The following is a 19,611-nucleotide window of genomic DNA, read 5'->3' as shown; positions in this document are numbered from 1 at the left end:
TCCCCCCCCACCCGCCCTTAGATGCTTTTACCCTTCACTCTTTTCGCGATCTTTCCGCTATCAGGTACTGGACCTTCCCAGAAGCTTGTACACTGAGAAAAAAAAGTTCTGTATTTTATAATAAATATTAGTTTGCATATAAAACTGTGACCCCATTTACTAAAATAAAGAAAATTTTCCTTTTTATTAGTACATGTGTATTCACTGAGAAAAAAATATATTAATAAAAAGAAAAATTTTGTTCATTTCAATAAATGGTGTTACAGTTGTATGCAAACTAATGTTGTATACGAACTAATGTTTACTAAACTGCCAGAACATTTTTTTCTCAGTGTACCTTCGGCTTCCGCACGGTTGTCTTCTTGGTTACGTATGTTTCTAAGGCTACTCCACACCCTTGGAAAGGAACGTGTTTAAAATCCTTAGGCAAATGAGTCCTCGATACTGAAGTTATGTCTTCGAGGATCTTGATATACAATCGATGTAACCGTATCACTGTAAATTCAAAAGAATTAATTTGTATGTGCATGTTGCGATTATTAATCTTATTTATTATTTATTTATCATTTCTTGTAAATTTTATTATACATGACTTGTGAGTAAACAAATTGCATTTTTCGCAGAAACAGTTTTAAAATAAAATAATTTAACACTTGATTTATTACACATACACATGTAAATTGGCGTGACAGAAAAAAATCAGTACAATAATCTAAAAATACATATTGACCGAGTTGATAAATATATAAACGTTAAAACACATAAAAAAATCATAATAATTATACAGGATAAATATTTACAACTGCGAAAATGTATTTGATTAAATAGTCTATTTTATAATAAAGATATCTAGAATATAAAATGATATCATTTACCGTTATATTATAGTTATCAAATGTAGCCATTAAGATTTCTTTGATAGTCTTTTGGATTAACATAATCCAATGCTTTATGATATGAATATTATACAATAATTATTAACGGATATTTAGTTTTGACATAAAAAAAAAGATTTTATAGCAGAAATAATTGAATTATTCGAAATATTCCTTTGACTTATCTTTAGCAACAATATGCAAATATTGTTTGTGGAGAATAATGAGAATTTCTAAATTAAGACCGTCACGTGTGCCATTTATCTTCAAGTTTGAGATCAATGTGTTAGTCTAATTCCGTTTTAGGAATGGAGAGCGGGGGAAGAGAGAGAGAGAGTTACATAGGAAAATTGCATTCCGAAGGATAGATCTGTTAGATAACGTACAGTACGAGCGTATTGGACAAGTTTCTGGATCGTTCGTGTCGATAACACACGCCGCCGCCAGAGACTTTTCTTCCTTTTTATTTTCCCGCGAAAGCCACGTAATTCATCCCTGGTGGGAACACCCCGCAGACTATCCGCATGACAGTTTCCTTCCCTAAGTATCGACCGCCATTCATAATTTAGCTGAGTCGATTCTGAATGGAGGAGTGTATCGTGTGGCATCGTGCCGTCTGTCGCGTTTCCCGAATTAAAGTGGAAACTTTCACATTTTATGCACAACAAGGTGATACATTGTCACATTGGCACCGTTGATGACACAAAGTAAAAGCAATATGCAATAATGGCGTATATCTAATAAAACCTAAGGCAATCGAGACACTTGACGTTGCACCGTCATCTGAAAGAACATCGCGCTTTATGCAATTATTTAAAGGTATTTTTTTAATGCGTCGATTATGTATGATAATTAATTGCATGATTCCGTTTAACATTTAAGTGTTAATAAAATATAACCCCAAAAAATTAAATTTTTTAAAAGCTTAAAAAATTAAAGATTAATAATATAACTTTAAAAAAAATAGAAGATATATTTTTTTTTTTTTTTTTTATTTGTATATATATATATATATATATATATATATATATATATATATATATCTAAAGAATATTATTTATACTTGTGTGAATGATAATTAAATATTTGTTCTATCAATTTATTACAACTCCTATATAAATGTTTTTGTATTACAATTGCAATACTCAATATTCCATTAATTTACTCGTACAATTTATTCGTAACATTTATTTTTGTATGACTTGAGCATAATTGTTTGGAAATTATATAATTATTTGGATTGTCCCAGGTCTGCTAAACAGATCAAAGCTTCGTGTTTGAATGATAAGGATTTCTTTGATAAAATTGAATAATTATAAAATTTTTCCCTTCAGTTTTTTTAGCGTTTATGTTGCTTACAAATGTATAATATTATATAATCGCAAATTAAAAAAATATTTTATAGTCAACATAACAGTATCAATTATTTCTCAGTTAATTAATTGTTTTTGTGAAATAAAAAGTATCGAGAATATATTATTCGTTCAAAGAAAAACTTAATATTAAGTTTGAATCTTCGATTGGACGTTTCTCGGGCATTACATCGTGCTTGCCATTGGATTGGCCTTTCAGTGGATTTGCAACCAGCAACAATTCAAAATCAGATGCAGTTCTAACCGAAGCGTGGGCATTTGCCCACGTGAAAGCGACGTAATCAACTCGAAGATCGATATATGTCGTAATTATCGTTTATATAACGGTTGCTTAATTATAAATAAAACGTCATAAGCACTGACACGCAACGATCGAAACTTTGTTACATAAAAAGCAGATTGATGAAGCCCCAGGTATGTTACGACTTGAGTAATTACGCTCGCCATTCCTTCGTCTCGTTGCCACTGGGTGTCGATATTTTTGACATAGCGCGTAACTCTGCTACCGATTTTCTCATTTTATTCTTTTTTTATCAAACATAAAAAAGTACGATAAATATTGACCGACGAGATTGTTAGAACGCGAAAAAATCACCAGCAGTTTTCATTCGCTGGCGGTGACATTGATCGCACAAAAATACGTCAGAGAAAGCAATTTCGCTTGTTGTACAATTTAAAAAATAATGTAAAATGTGGTGCAACATATATATTATGCATTATATATATATATTAAGAACATAGACTATGTTGATTGTAATGCCAAGGACTTAGCTAAACAAACAAATAAATATTCATTACCGCTATCAGCACGAGGAGATGTTCTGGGCGCAGAAAGTGGGCGATATTATATATAATATACATATATTATTTGATAGAAAATTAGTGATATTATAGTATTTAAGTTAATTAATGTATTTAGTATTTAGTATGCCAATTGGCTAATATTATATAGGTAATATGTGAAATTCACCTCTCACCAAAGTATCTTTCCTTCTATTTTTGAGACTATGTTATTATTATTTTTACCAACCTTCTCTACAAATGTAATAGAAGTGTGTGCGTTCCTGCCCCAGAACTCATAATGAAATAAATGAAGTTTTGGATTTTAGGCACATATTTCTATAAGCATTTTAGAGGTTGGTAAAAATAGTAGTAACATAGTCTAAAGTCCCAAAAACAGGGGGAAAGATACTTTGATGAGAGGTGAATTTCACACATTGTTAATTATTATATATAATATCATATATAATATTAGCTATAATTAGCACTGAATACTAAATACATTAATTAACTTAAATATTATAATAACACTACATTTTCTATCTAATAATAAATTATAATATCCCTCACCTTCCTACGCCCAGAGCATCTCCCTGTGGTGATGGCGGTAACCAACATTTGTTTGTTCAGCTAAATCCTTGGTATACAATCAAGACACGTAAAGAAAACAAAATCTCATGTTTATGTTTCAATAGAATGAAATGGCAAAAGATTAAATTCTATAAAAACGTATTACACTTGCAAAAATGGAGCTTGTATTGTTGGGTGTTGCCCATTATATGACATTGATGTGAGTATTTAGGCTACGGCAAACACCCAAACGTGATAAGAATTACGTTAGAGTATATTGTAGATATTTTTATATTATTCTGATAGTTCTAACAATGAAGGTAATAATGAATTAGCAGAATTAGATAAAGGCTGATAACAGGTAATATAACTTCTTTCGCTCCCCGTCCCAGAATCTAAAATTATTTTTCTAATAATGTACACAACAATACTTACAAAATGAAATATTTTTTAATACTGTGCGCCAATGGCCTATTTTGAGCAAAGTTCCTTGCGCATATATATTATGTTTCTTTATTTTATATGAATTATTAATAAAATTCTTCCGGAATTTTGGAATTTTTCGTAATATTCTATTTTAAATTTTTACAGCAATATTTTAATATTACACTTATTCATGTATTCTTATTGTAGATGTAGATGAGATTTGGTACAATACTGCCCTGCAGTAGGGGAGATCGGGGCAAAGTCGTCACCGGGCGGAGTCGTCATTGCAATTATCTCGAAATCTGTATGTTGCGTGAACTCGCTATTAATACTGTAAACGCGGCTTATGGTGCCCACGTGACCAACGGAGTTTAGTGAGGTTACATCAGGTTACATGCAATTGTGATTCTTATATCGAGGCAAACGTGTTTTTGGAGGTCAAAAGTAAAATTTTTTGCGCGTCGAAAATTTGTAATATCTTAAATATTATTGTGTCTCCGAATCTCAAAGTAATGCTGTAAACACAAATCCAGTAAAGTTTTTTTATTTTCATTGATTTCTTATATTTTATGAGTGACCAAACTTGAAACTTGTGTAAGGAGCGAAGTCGTCACCAAGCCATATCATGGAGGCTTCCGGCGAAAATCAAGGTTAAAGAAGCAGCAGTGGTCGGATTCCGGCGACGACTTGGATAATATGTGCTGCGTGTGCTCAGAGATGACAGAATAGAGCTGACGAGAAACGTGCGAGCGTAGAGGGCATATAAGTGTGTGCGCTTTTCTTGTAATTATTTTCCGCCAACGTGTTTTTAATTATTTCCATTTTTCTATTAAAAAATAATTAATAAAATGTATCCTATCATTTTTTACGATCGGAATTATAAATTTTTATTTAAAATTCAGTCCGAGAATGGAGTGACAACTCCGTCCCGGCAATTTTGACATTTCAATTTTTGCATCTTTGTTGTTTTCACTCTATATACCAGTTGAACAAAGCGACGTAGATCAAAAATGTTTCTATAAATTTTGTAGCCAAGGGTTTACTTTTTACAACGGTATACAACATTTTACTAAAATTATTTGTTCTATTATTAAAAAACGACACCGTAAAAATAGTGACGACTTCGCCCCGGTCTCCCCTACTGCAAAAATGCAATATTTTTATGACGCAAAAATAATACGCTTATTAAAATATAGAGTACGTAGAAGAATTAGAAAAAAAGCAAGAATCTGTGGAGTCTTATGTAAAACTATAATTTTGATTGCATGTTTTTATAATAAAAAAAGGATAGCTTACGTTTTGCGCTTATATGAATTGTTACATTCTTTTTCTGCTTTTGGCAAAATATGAAATTCACGTTTTATTAATTTCTTATTTTTATTTGATCTTAATTGTTGTTACTTATCAATTATTGTTTAACATTGGGAATTAATAGCAGAATGACTTTTTATAATACAAATATAATTTATTATTGTATATTTATATAATACATAAACTTCCATTAGCAAAAAGAAATTATTTTAATATTAAAACGTAAAATAAAAATTAAAAAGTTGTATAGAATTAATCTACTTATTAATAATGTAAGTATTATTATAGGGTAACTCGGGGAAATATGCCAGTGTGGGGAATATGCCACTTGTTGTGTTTAACAAAGCTGCGGCTAAAAACGCTCTTGTAAATACCATGAAATTGTTCATAGTTCTATATCTGGCGTTTTGCATAAGTTTTGTTTATTTCCTGGCAGTATTATAGTTTTTATTTTAATAATATTATTGAAATTCAAAGAAAGTAATAAAGACACATTTTTTACACACTTTAAAACACATGTTTTAAACAATAATGCCTCGAATGTATACGAGGAAGACTAAAAAAGAAAAAAAATGTAGTTGAAAAAAGTGTAGCTGTCAGTTATAAAATTTACGAAGTTTTAAGATTTCAAGGTTTATAAGGTTTTAAAATTTGTAAGAGGTTTAAGGTTTTAAAGTTTTTAGATTTATTTTTCATTTTAATTTTAATTGTTGCAATCCAATATTAAAATAATTTTTATTACAATTTAATTTTAAAATTTTATTATTTATGTTAAAAACTATTTGTACTAAGAGATTTATTTTAAAGACTATTTGTACTGTTTTTATGAATAAAGTAACTTTTGAAGTTAAATTACTGTATATTTGTATGTAGTATATTATTTTATACTATATGGCATATTACCCATATAGTTGGGTAATATGCCATTTTGCAACACTTTTATATTTCTTTTTTTTTATAGTAAGTATTCAAAATATTTTATTAAAATCATGTACAAATGATAGATAAAAGAAGGAAAAAGAAGATCAGTATGTAAAGATACTTCAAAAAGAAAGAAAAATAAAAAAATCAAATTTTTGTCAAGTGTGGCATATTCCCCCGAGTTACCCTAATGAGAAAATATAGTAATTTTACTTTTAATTTATTATTATAATAAAAACGTTTTCCATTTAATAGCACAGAGTAACGGAATCTCGAATATGTCGACTAAAAACACATCAATCAATACGCCAATAAACACGTTACTGGCTTTATATAGATTTTAAATTATTTTCCAATTTCGCTAACAACTTCTTGAATTTTTACAATATTTCTAATAAATATTACTTAATAATTAACTATTAATTCCCTGGCTAATATGTACTTTCTTCAACGATACTTTAATAAAAGTATTAAAAGATCAATATTGTTTGATTTAGTTGTAATTAAACATAGTCTTTTTAAATAATCAAAATTTTAGGAACGCAAATAGAAATTACAAAACAATTTATTCGTTAATTTTAAGTAAAATTTATTTAAACATAACTCTGATATTATTTACTAAGCTTTTAAGTAATGATAAAAGTGGAAAATTTATAATAATAAACGATAACCTTTCTTAATTTTTTTGTTATGGAAAAATCGACTTTAGATTGATTAAACGATCAAAGCAATTGAAAGAGCATTCGGTCATTTCAGGATGACACAGAGTATACGGCAAAATTATTACATGTGTATCTGCCTACGTTGTTTTTGCGTGGCATAATTGAAGACAAATTTACATATGTAATATTTGCCGTTTAAAACAGAAAATTGCAAGAGAAATGTCAAACGGTGATTTGAACTATTTCGGTGTATAGTCCTTTTCTTTCGTAGAAAAGTATATCAATATTATCTTTGTAAGATGACAGAAATGATTATTCAACCTTTAGTGCGGCATTTAGTTGCAATTAAATTTGTGATATAAATAAAGAAGCACTGTGACAAACTCTGGCATTAATTATCTGTATTATAATTTTAGTTAATTTATTTTTTATGTCATAAATAAATTAATACTTTTATTATGCTATTAATATAGCCAAGACAAAGCTAATTCAATAAGAAATTTATTTTAAAAAGAGTTATAAGTGTCTATTATATGACTGCAAAAAGGATTGAGAAAATTATAAATACTATATTAATTCCATATTAATAAATATCATAAAAATCAACATTTAATTTATCTATTTCAAAATTAAAAATATAATCTTGATATATTTTATCAAATTTATTGACATCCTATTATGTTAATAATCATAATTCATCTTTGTATCTATATTGTTCTTCGATATAATCAGCAAGATTTTATCATATTTAATCGCCGTATCAAGAGACACGGCAGTGTCTCGTGCCAAGTGTACGAGCTTGCGACAGCCAGACAAACAGTGTATATAATTATACATCCATTAGTTCCCTTTTTGAATATCACGATATTGAATATTCAAGCTAGAAAAGATTTTAACAGTTTTACTTTCTTCCAGGATTTATTTTGTATCTGTTCAAATACATCAAATAAAATGCACATCAATTTTTAATTATTTTTTTATGACGTTTATGTTTAATTTTGACACTTTTGAATAATTTTTAAGCATGAAATTTATAAACAGAGTAATGCAATAAAATATAGAACACGATAAATCGGATAAATAAGGAAAAAAAAGAAAAGTAGAAATCATTGTTTTCAATCATTTTGTTCGTGATCAACAAAAATTCTGGTCTCAGATCCAGTAAATCCAAAGATTCTGAAAGAATTCCTAAATTATCTATAAATTATTCAATAATAACCTGTTAAAAAATTTAGACCTTTCTCTTGATGAACAAAGATTGGAATCTGATACAGTTAACTTAATTCAATTGAATCTCAAATTTAATCTTTAGTTTAATTTCCTAATTTAATTAAATTTCCAATATGTAGCCGTACGGGAGATTACACGAAGAATGAAAGGGCTGAGTCGAACACAGCCTCGCGGGTTCGAACCGCTGCTATTTTTATCTATTCTCATATCCGACGGCAATCAACGACATGGTCTCATTGCGGCTGACAAAAAAGAAAACATGGAGCAACCGCTTTTCCCGGCGGAGCTCTTCAATTATCGCCCGAGCGAGAACGCTCTTATATCAGAATGCACGGTGACGAACAACCATGTCCAAGCAGCTACTCCCTTTTGTTTAGTTAACCGAATATTTGCCCAACCATGCGCATGTGTCATGATAAGAGGTGATCCACGAGCGCGACGGACGCGCGCGAGTCAATGCACATCGTAGATTTTCAGGGCGATACAGCCGCGTGCTTGACTCGCAACATGAAATTTTAATGTCTTCTGTGTGTATTTTATTAGTAACTTTTGTAGCAATTTGGCAATAACTAAACAAAAACAATGGAAATATAAGATAGTAAATTCTTTTGCGAATAAATGGTTTCAACGATATGCTGATAAGTGACTATTTTTGCATGATATTTCATGTTTTTCGATTTTATAGTAGTTAAAAAAGTTTCGGAGATTTATTTTATTTAATCAGTTTAATTTAATTTAATTAAGAGATATATTTGGACTAACGCAAATAGAGCATTAAATTAACATTGTTATACGCAGTTATGTAAAATTATTATTAGTTTTATTATATCGAATTTAATGTTAAATAATATTAATTAATCAAAATTATTAGTAAAAAATGAAACATGATAAAGTTAGAGATCGTAAGGTGAAAGAGTAAGATATATGAGAATTAGCGCATAATGGAAGATCTGACTGAAAAACATCAAAAACTTCAAGAATTCTATACACATTCTACACATCTTAAGATGATCATCTTCATGAAATATTAATGGAATACCTACGCTTGCTCCAACCGACTGCGTACATGATTGCGCAAGGTTTCCCTTCGTTGCTGAGATACAAAGGACTCGATTACTGGGAGGTATTAGATACAAAAACTAAATTTTTAAATATTCCCTAGCTTGCCTTTCTAACTCGCAGTTTCCGAATCATCAACTGGAAACTGTCGCGCGCGATGATAGGAGAATCTAAATAAAAAGTAACGAATTGAAACGACACAATAACCACGTATCAGAATATCTCGAATCCCAATATAATTGAGTAAAGCAAAGACGACATATAGTGGTCCAGCAGCATCCTAAATTTCAGCGGCTTATCTGCAACGCCGCTATTCACCGTTACCATTGACCAGATTCGATCGACGCCACACACATACCTCCTCGGTCGCATCCTGATTGTGTGCACCAGCAGCTCTCGCCGGTGCCTCTCACAATCTCCTACACTCCCGTCCACCCTCTCGCGCCACTTTTCTCCGCGAACCCTGGCCAAATCAGTGGCGACAGTCAAGACGCTGATAACGCGTCGTCCTCTACGTCCGTCGTCGTTCTCGTCGTCGTTGTTTCCTATATCACACGATGTCGCCTCAATGTCTCACATATTTCTTTTCGCGCTACGCAGAGATGTTACTCGAGATGCATTCGCGAAAGCACACCGCTTATGCACACGCGCACATGTTCGCACTCTCGCTCGACCCCGACAGGGACTTCTACCACTACTGGCAGAGAAATCCGTTTCTCTCCCTCGGCCCGGGCGTCGAAGCGTCGATACGACGGCGACGACGCTTGCGCGCCGCCCCCGATCCACCCTTTCCCACCCGGGCATTTTCGTGGCGCATTCGAGGCTGCGACCCTGCCGTCGCAATGCCCCGCGCGAACGTCGTCGTCGCGCGCGGCGAGTCCGCTTGCACCCTTGCACGAGCACGGCGATTTCGACGGGGTTATTAAACGCAGCGTTATTAAAGCGAAAAGAGTCGGTGATTATTGGATTGATACTTTCAGTTTTCGATCAAATATCTCATAATAGGTACCTTCTTATCAATTTTGCTACTTCGCCGCCTTAATGTTTCCGCTCTGTCGCATTTTAAAGATTTATGTTTATAGATGATTTCTGGAATATTAAAAAAATTATAATATAAAATATCTCAGACCTATTAGTAGGTATATTTTTCTACAGACAGATATCTTATCCCAAGAATCTTACTATTAGAACTATAATTAGCTTGGACATAGAAATTATGTGATATTGTAATTTATCATTAAATAATTTTTATTTTGCTTTATAGTACCAACTGGTACGATGTTAATAAAAAATTTTGTATATAGTCGATTTTCCGTAGCTATATGTCTATTCCAAGGCAAATAGATGTAGGTATGAACAGAGAATCGATACACTTGGTAACTTAGACGATCGGTGCGACTCACGCATCAGCTATAGTCAGTTTATGCTGACTATAGTTGACTAAATCCTCTTTCTCTATTTATGGATCTAGTCTAAATAATATATATGACAAAGTTAAGTTGGAGTTAGTTGACTAGGACGTTAGTAACCTAGAACGTTAATATAATTAAATCTTATTTCATTTTATTCTACGATAAAAAATATATAATTAACAATTTTATTAATTTTTGTTTTAATAAAAAATTGATACTATAGTAAGATGTTAGATATATATAATTAAATATACCTATTATCATTTTATAATTATAATTAAAAGCTGAATATTAGTCTAAATAAAGAGAAATGGCTTTTAAATCTACATTAAAGAACAAAATCAAAATAATGAATTACAACATATTTTAAACAATTTCTACAATTATTTAACACGATTATTTTCAATAAGATTTTGTTTTAAATTTTTAATTAAAAAATTATAGTCTTATTACAAGTCAACAAGCTGCTGTTAATCTAGTTTGAATATTTGTCTATTTAAGACAAGTTGTCCCTTCATCAACTATCATTAAACACGTTAATGAAGTCTCCTCGTAATTTATTCGTACTCTTTTGATTAAAGCCGGAAAATCGCTGGCCGTACTTATGAGACGACTACGTACACTGTTAATTATATCAAATAGAAATTTAAATTAGGTATTTAGGCAGTTCATTAGAATTTAATTCGGTGCCACGTTATAATTATTTAAAAATAGGAAGGCTGGAACGTGTCACATGTTAATGTCGCCATCTTTGCGATAATTTTAGTTTATTTGTTTCTTTTTTATACGATTTGAATGGTTAATTTGCTCGAATGTAAATTATATGTAAAAATAGTCTGCTATTCATTTGCTTCCCACTTATTGATTAAAACTCGAATACGTAATAAAGAATTTTTCTTTCATGAATATGTATCAAGATACCAAAATAATTCTTATTGCAGTTATGTTTTAATATTATAAAGCGTAGTTTAGTACCGTGGTACGTAAAGAAAGAAATCAATATAGTAATAAAGAGTTTTTTACGATATGAGAGACTCTATTTAGCTGTACAAAAATAATATTTTGAGAATAATATATTTGTATGCAATGTGTATTTTTATATACTTTATGTTATGTATAATTATATGAACTTCTAAAATTTAAAAAATTAGCATTAAAGAGAGAAAGATACGATATATTTTTATACATATAGAGAAGGAAAGGTATATCTGAAGAATTTAATAAATTAAATTAGGTTACAAATATCCTGCTGAATGTTTAGAACCAGCAACACGCAATGAGTACAGCCCCGATGTCAGTGACGTAGCCCTGCTACTGAATGATTAAATTTGGCATAGTTACGTACCATTCTGTTCGACGACGCACACGTTCCATACGTTTGCTCATTCTGAAACCGCGGGCATTGTGCCGCTCAAATTGGCACATCTCTGATACGAAAGTTCTGCAGCATTTCATTGTTACTTGGGCTGTGCCAACGAGCGCTTTTCCGCGAAACATCGCTTGCGAGACAGCTTAGGGAAAGACGTTTTTAAACGTTCCATCATTCCAATTGGACGAATTAAAAAATTTTAATTTAAGTTAAATGTGCAAGCAAAGAGATATGTCTCAGTTAAAATTTGTTTGTTTAAACTTTTGTAGAATATAGAAACTAGATTACGTTAAAAACGCAACTTTTTTCCTAAAAGTAAAAAAGTAAAAAATATATATATAAACATCAGTGCATGAAGTATTAATGTGTAAAAATTTATAAATTTTTAATCACTAGAGTTTTTTAACTATTGATTCCTTAATATTAAGAAAAAATATATCTATATTGATTAAAATATCCGTAATTGATAGGAAGCATCTGGAAAAACTGGGACACTCTGTATAAACGCACTAGGCGCCCTAAACGCAACCAGCTCTTATTGATTCGTGGTTGGTCGACAAAAGAGATGAACGCAGTTAGAAATCCAAAACGTTAAGCGGCATGATGACCTCTTTACAAGGTCTTGCACTTTGTATACGCAAATTATGTCAAGGATGTAAAAACGGACGAAATAAGATTTTTTATGGAGAGATTTCTTTGAATATCAAAGAAAATACTTCTTGAACATATTAAACAAGATATCGCAATTATTTACTGTCGCACAAGCACGAAACATACATTTGCGTTATATAATTGCGTTATATTATTACATTTCGTGCAATAACAAAAATAGCGAATATAGTCAAACCAAGTTTTGGTGTTGATCTTAAACCTTGTGGAATATGTGCAACATGGTAAATTAGCAATAATTCTACTATTCGATTCTTAAAAAGCGCGGAAAAATTACCATAATGCACATTTCTCTTTTGTATAGACAATATTTAAAAGGAATTTAATGCCTTTTTTATAAAAAAAATTTATGCCAAAAAGAAGAATATTATATGAAGCATATATTTGAACGATTATTTCTTTTCAAAGAGTATGAAATTATGTCGACTACACGACGACAATGACGATCACGGGATTTATACAGGGACAAAGACAGTAGCTGAGAGTTTGACAATTTTAACATGACGTCAATGGCCTTCTTCGATGCTGCCGTTTGGAATGGCGGTCTTATTCGGGTATTTGCCGTAAATTCTGCCGCTCCTGGTGACTCTGTAGTGGATCTGTGGTCCAGCTTGTATCATGGACATACTGCCGGACACGTGCGGACCGTCGCCGGTGCACAATCGCTTTGCTCGCCGCATCCCGGCAGCCTTATGCTTGTTTAGCTGGGCCAGGCTGTGTCTCTTCTGCTGCTTCAGCATCATCTTTTGATTGATTGCTAGACCGGCGGCGCGTCTCTTTAGCAACCTCAGCGGCGAGATGCCCAAAATCGCTCTGGTGATGCGACGTCGACAACGCCACAACAGAACAGCCGTCGCAAACCAGGCGAACCATGGACCGGCTCTGGGATCCGGGGTTGGCTCCCTCGACCAGAGAAACAACATCTAAAGACAAATAAGTAAATGTCAAAATTGTTTAATTGAAATAATCCAATATAATTTTAAAATACATTATCAAAATAGATTATTGTAAAGTGGTATTGCATCATTAATAACTTTTCCTTTGTTTTATTAAAGTAATGGGAAAAGTTAATTGATATTCAGAAAATTAATTAATTAACAAGTGTCTAATGATTTTTTACTAAAGTACTTTCTTTTTTTGAGGACAATTAATTAGTCAGATGCGACTTATTAAAGTCTAAAGACTTTAAAATCGCATCTCACTAATTAATTTTCTTAGGATAAATTCACAAAATTGAAATAGGAGACCATAATAAGTTTTCAATGATAAGATTAATAGTAAGTTTAATGATTTTATAGTGATTAAAAACTATTATTTGTATTATTTAAAAACATTATATTAAAATAATTATTTAACAAATATAATTAACCAATCTAATAACAATTTGTTTCGACGTAAAACTGATCTTATCAAGCTATTATTGATAAAAAAGTGAAGAATTGTTCTGCAACAACTAATGTTTATTTTGTATTACTTGCAATATGATATTTCGCACAATTATATAATGTAATAATCACGTTAAAAATAAAAACATTGATTTTATATAAAAGGCTTTTCCGCAGCACATCATAGACCTGAAAAATAACGGCGATGAATCTATTAAATGGTAGCACGCGCGCGGTATAAATCTAGAGCAGAAGAGAGTGACGATCAACATGCGATGTCATATCATAAATTTGAAGTCAAAAGTTATTTTAAACCACAACGAAGTTCACGAATGGTTGAGTATATTATTAATTGCTACGATGTGATAATTGCTATGCAATCACTTATTAATAATATCTTATAATAAAAAGGAAAATTGTCTGTGGATAAGTCGTTGATAAAATAATGTCGCGACATTTTGAAGTCGACAGGTGATTTGTGCGACTTCTTATTGACACTGGTTTCAAGATCGCACGAGAAACCATCGTGCGGCCGGACGATCGATCTCACGGCCATCGTAGCTTTTCAAGGCTGTGCACCTTGAGATCCACGTGTGGATCTCAGGTAATTCGCTTAGAGCCACTGCGTCCCGAACACGTTCACTCGTGTTGGACAGCGTTTCGACTTTTATGGCTCCGCGACATCTCCGTCGTCGTCGTAACCTTCGCTCTCTCTCTCTCTTCTTTCCACCGGAGTGACCCATTTGGCAGAAACCTCCGGGGTAAATTTCGCATTGACCGCACGTTTTTACTGTCAGGACTGACCTTATAGATCCACTCGCTGGCGCTCTGCCTGAAATTGGGAGGTGGGTCGACTATCCGAAACATAGAATTGCCGTGAACGCTGATTCGCAAAAGATGGCGATGAAATCTGAAATCAATAAAAATAATATGATCTGCAAAATTAAATTGATTTTAAATTATCTTCAACTGATCACTTTCTGTATTTCGACAGTTGAGAGATTCAGTTAAACTGTTAAAGTAAAAAAGCGCAAGAGAAACAAATTAGAATTAATGTCGCTCAGGAAGCAAATGTAAGTATCGACAGGTACATATTTATTCTAGAAGGAAGGAGAAAGAGAAATGAAACATTGGTAATACGTAAATCGATATAAATCGATAATTTAACACAGTTATAATGCCGACTGTAGCGGCTCAAATAAATACAAAAGTAAAGATTCAATTCTTATCGAATACGAAACACGAGCCTTATACGAACGGAAGGGTGAAGGAAAAATTTCTTGACGATAAAATAAATGGTACTGAAACATCTCGTGTTTCGATCAGTTCTGGAGCGGAAGAGCACCAGAATTAGTAGAAGGTAGACGTGTATGTTGACATGTTACACATTTAAGCTGTACAGCAGAAAAATCCACAATGTCTGACGCAGCAGAAAAATCAATGAAAAAATTGCAAGGGTAAAGTCAAGTGCTGCCGAAGAAATATAGATATTCCGCTATGATGTCAAGGTGAGTCATGCGTTTCCGCGAGGCAGATAGGAAATACGATATTCTGCTTGCAAATACGTAACATAAATCTTACAAATTGTTCGTTAAAATATGCGGAGGTGGTTTATGTGAGGAGACATTTCGAGGAAGCGCTTACTGAACCGGAAGGACATGTGATCCGCGTTCATACGTTACGCATGTAGTAGTGAATGTGCTTCTCTACTGTGAAATGTTTCTGCCATGTCATATACAATTTGGACGAAAATATGAAGTGTTTCAATTTTTTCCCTTAATTTTAATTATTTTTTCTTCAAATAATTATGTAAAAAAAAATTAAAAATTTATTAACTTATGTTTTTAAATATTTCTATTAAATTAAACAAACTAAAAAATAAGATTTTGTTGTTTACGTATATATTTTTAAACTTTATTTCCAGAGTTTTAATAGCGTGTTTATAATCCGGAGAATAACGAGATATTTTGATATTTTTGTCAAAAATAAAATTTAATACTTCAAATAATATGAAGAATCTAGAAAGGAGAAGTAGTTAATAATATAAATCTTATGTAATAAATATTTTATCTCTTTAATATATTTTAAAATGATAATAAGAAATACATATATGCAAGTACTAGAAAATTCTTAATTATATAATTGATTTAATAATAATTTAATCATGTGTCAATGATATACAGTTAACACGTACTTTGATGTCTACAATTAGTTTAAATCTTCCACCTGATGTATCTCTTCGATCTCTACCCCAAAGATTCGCATTCACTGCTGATGCAGTGACTCTCACATTCGTTCGTCGCGTCGTGATGACAGTCTGACGACGGGGACAGGATCGTCGCCAGTTATCAAAATGAATGAGGATGCCTGAACGACGATGAGCCTAACCAGGAAGCTGTCACCGATCCGACCCCGACGGCTCTTGAATGATGGAGACTTTCCGTCACGATGATCTATCACATCTTTCGGTTTTGAGCTTTCCGTCGGTTTCCTTGGGGAAGAGATCGCGGCGAATTCGGTGATTTTGCTTACGCGGAAAAATTCTATCAAAAACACAAGTAAACAGGCTACAAAATGTTGTAAAATAACATATGAAGCGAAGCGGAAGAGCGCGAGAATTTAGACAAAGGATGGCGCCGCTCTTGGACGATTGTCTGACGTTAGCTAACAAGCGTGGCGATTAGTCGATCGTGACACGAGTGAAATATAGCGAAATTTCGTTTGAGGATTAAGCTTTTCACAATTATTAATGCGTAATGACTTATATCAACAATGTGATATAAACCACATATCCTATTTTTGCATACAAACCTTCTAAATACAGAAATCCGATAATGATATATAATTTCTCTTTTCAGAATAATTTAATCAATCGCACTAAACGATAAAAAAAAATACTGTAGATATTGTACGAAAAATTTAGATTACAAAAAATAAATACTTTATGTTTTTTTTTTTAATTAAAACTACTCTTTTCTTTTACAAATTATAAAGAGTGCGTTTTTGTCCTTGTTTAACATTTGATAAACAACAAGGATGAAATAATTCCACGAGTGTTGCGAGCGTTAAGTGGAACGCATCCAAAGTAGCTTTTATTAAGTAATTAATAACATTTACAAACCACATGGATTAATATCAGTTTCTTCAATTCTATATTTCTTTCATTTCTCAAAAGTTTTTTTCTGCGTTAAATATGTAAATATGAATTTTAAGGTACAAGTAAGGTATACAAATTTAAAAAATTGAAGATAGATTATATTACTTAAAAGTAGCATTAAAGAAATAAAAAATGGCACTAAAGGATTTACGGTTTATTTTACAATTGAATTAAATTATTTAAGTATATTAAGTAAAAATGCTGACATAAAAATTTTCTTGTCCTACATACTTTGCAGTGAACATTTACATCCTTTGTCTTTGCATTATCCCTATTACTTGAGCGTACCGAGGAAATTTCCTTCGTCAAATTGAAGCTCTACCTACTCCAGCCTTGCCACCCTTTTGTCGTCCTTCTGCTCTCCCGTCTCCCGTGACGTCACTGGATCGTGTCAGTAGGTCAAAACCTGGATACGTGACCTGAGTCTGATGTATGTGTTCGTGTTTGCGTCATGTATCGGGTGTACAGAGATTAAAAAGTATTAGAAACTGCATATTGAAACATCACATTGTGTCAGTATCATATATCAGGAAAATGATTGATATCGCCTTGACAAATAGCGAACAATATTGAAATATGCCGTACTGAGCAGTATTCGTGCACCTCAAAACATAGTTAATTATAATTAATCTGTACTTTACTCTTCCGTTCACAATTATGGAGCGCATAGAATGCAATAAATTGCAAATATCTTTAAGCACTAAAATAAATAAAATATCAATGTGATGTATATTGAATACTAATTATATTTATTTATATGTGAAAATAAAGCAATTTATTACATTTCACGTTCAATATAAGTGGTGTTTGATTAACTCCTTCGATAGTTTGCTTTCGCGACGGAAACTGCGCTTTGTTACTAATCGATCATCTATTATTGATATATACATGCCTCGAGATATAAAGATTATGATTCGCGAAATTATTCCTTGTACAATTTGCATTCGAAGATTGCATCAATATAACTGGTAACGTAAATTAATTGCAGAACATTATAAATATGATAGAAAGAGATTTATAGAAAATTAATTCCACAAACCAATTCCACATAAATAACAACTATAGAAAACAAACTATTAATTTTTATTTTTTTATCAAGACAGAAAGAAATAAAGGAAAGTTATTTGAGTTTTTTTATTTTATTGCAATTTTATAACGATTGTTCTAAGCTCATATTCTTGCCATTGCAAAATTTATTAGACTGAAATGGGAATATATTGTATATACAGTTTCTCATTAATCTTCCATAACACAACAGCACACAAGCACGAGTAATAATTTATTGTTACATGATTAAATCTCTATTGTCATATAATCAATCAGTTTATTGTCTTTCATATCAACTTTCATATCAATATTATCACATAAGCTCGACTTATTATTATATTATCACATCAACTTACTATTATATGGTTAATTCCCGGGTATGTTTTGAAGTTTTCTCTCAAGACAAGATTTATGACGTTGTTGTGATTTTAGCAATTTACAATAATATTATTTCTCTCTACAGAGTGAAATTTTCTGTACTTTATGAAAGATATTGCTGAGATGCGCGCGCTTATTCATTTCAGCAGAGTGCTTTTCTTATAAACATACCTAATAATCCAATCTCAAAGACGAAAACAACAGAAAGCTGGAATAATAAATTTCAACGATGCTGATCTCTTGGAGATCTTTTACAATAAAAAATCTCAATTAAGTAAATTTTAAAAATTAATTCATAAAATTAGTATTTATGATAAAATTCCAACTAATTTTTAGATAACGATCATGTGGAGATTCAGTCGTAACTTGGGAGTGCAGCCTAAAGCAAATTATGGAAATAACTAATCGTTTACCAACATCGTGATTACTTGCGCGCATTTTGATGAGCCTGCAATTGATTGTGAGGACGAACCGGTTGGACTGCCGACAAATTATCGGCAAAATAAAGCGGGTGAACGATAATTAATGAGAGAACGTCTACGATATCTCGATAACGAGGCTTATCGTACGCACCGAGAAAAGAACAACGTATACGCATGAAAAGAAAGATACTTTTGCGATCGCCGTGAGCTCGATTAACATTCCTACAGTGTCGGCAGTGTCGGCAGCATTAATCATAAACATTTCATTCGAGTTCACCGGCACTGTCTGAATGAAACATTACTTTGGCTTTATCGTGTCCTTCGCATTTAAATCAGTACATACTCTACATTCATGACTCTTAAATAGAAAGTATAACAAAACACAAAAAATTCAAAGAATACATAATCGCAATTTATAATACTGATTCAATTATCAAATTCTTTTCTCGCTTTCTCCTAAAATTTACGTTTTTATTCTGAAATATGTTTTCTTGTTTAGACAGTTTTCGCTTTTATTTCATCATAGTTATATGATAAAGTTATTCGAGAAATCATGAGTGGTAGG

At 31.9% G+C, this 19,611-nt stretch overlaps 1 protein-coding gene and 1 long non-coding RNA gene across 2 annotated transcripts; both read right to left on the bottom strand.

Moving 5' to 3' along the window:
• Positions 1-10: 10 nt before the first annotated feature.
• Positions 11-9,902, bottom strand: LOC112465347. Its single transcript, XR_003042010.1, has 3 exons — positions 9,566-9,902; positions 338-495; positions 11-92 (listed from the first exon to the last, which is right to left on the bottom strand). It is a non-coding gene; the product is annotated as an uncharacterized LOC112465347 (long non-coding RNA).
• Positions 9,903-13,119: 3,217 nt separating this feature from the next.
• On the bottom strand, positions 13,120-13,580 carry LOC112465342. The gene has a single exon (XM_025032853.1). The coding sequence runs from the start codon at positions 13,578-13,580 to the stop codon at positions 13,164-13,166; it is 417 nt and encodes a 138-aa protein (XP_024888621.1). The 3' UTR covers positions 13,120-13,163.
• Positions 13,581-19,611: the final 6,031 nt, after the last annotated feature.

This window comes from Temnothorax curvispinosus, unplaced genomic scaffold (genome assembly GCF_003070985.1).
Source record: "Temnothorax curvispinosus isolate PA1 unplaced genomic scaffold, ASM307098v1 QBEX01015130.1, whole genome shotgun sequence".
NCBI lineage: Eukaryota > Metazoa > Arthropoda > Insecta > Hymenoptera > Formicidae > Temnothorax > Temnothorax curvispinosus.
This window is presented reverse-complemented; position numbering and strand designations above follow the sequence as displayed.

What these genes read in the sequence shown, in the direction of transcription:
- LOC112465342 (XM_025032853.1), bottom strand. Translation starts at nt 13,580, where the DNA reads ATGTTGTTTCTCTGGTCGAGGGAGCCAACCCCGGATCCCAGAGCCGGT.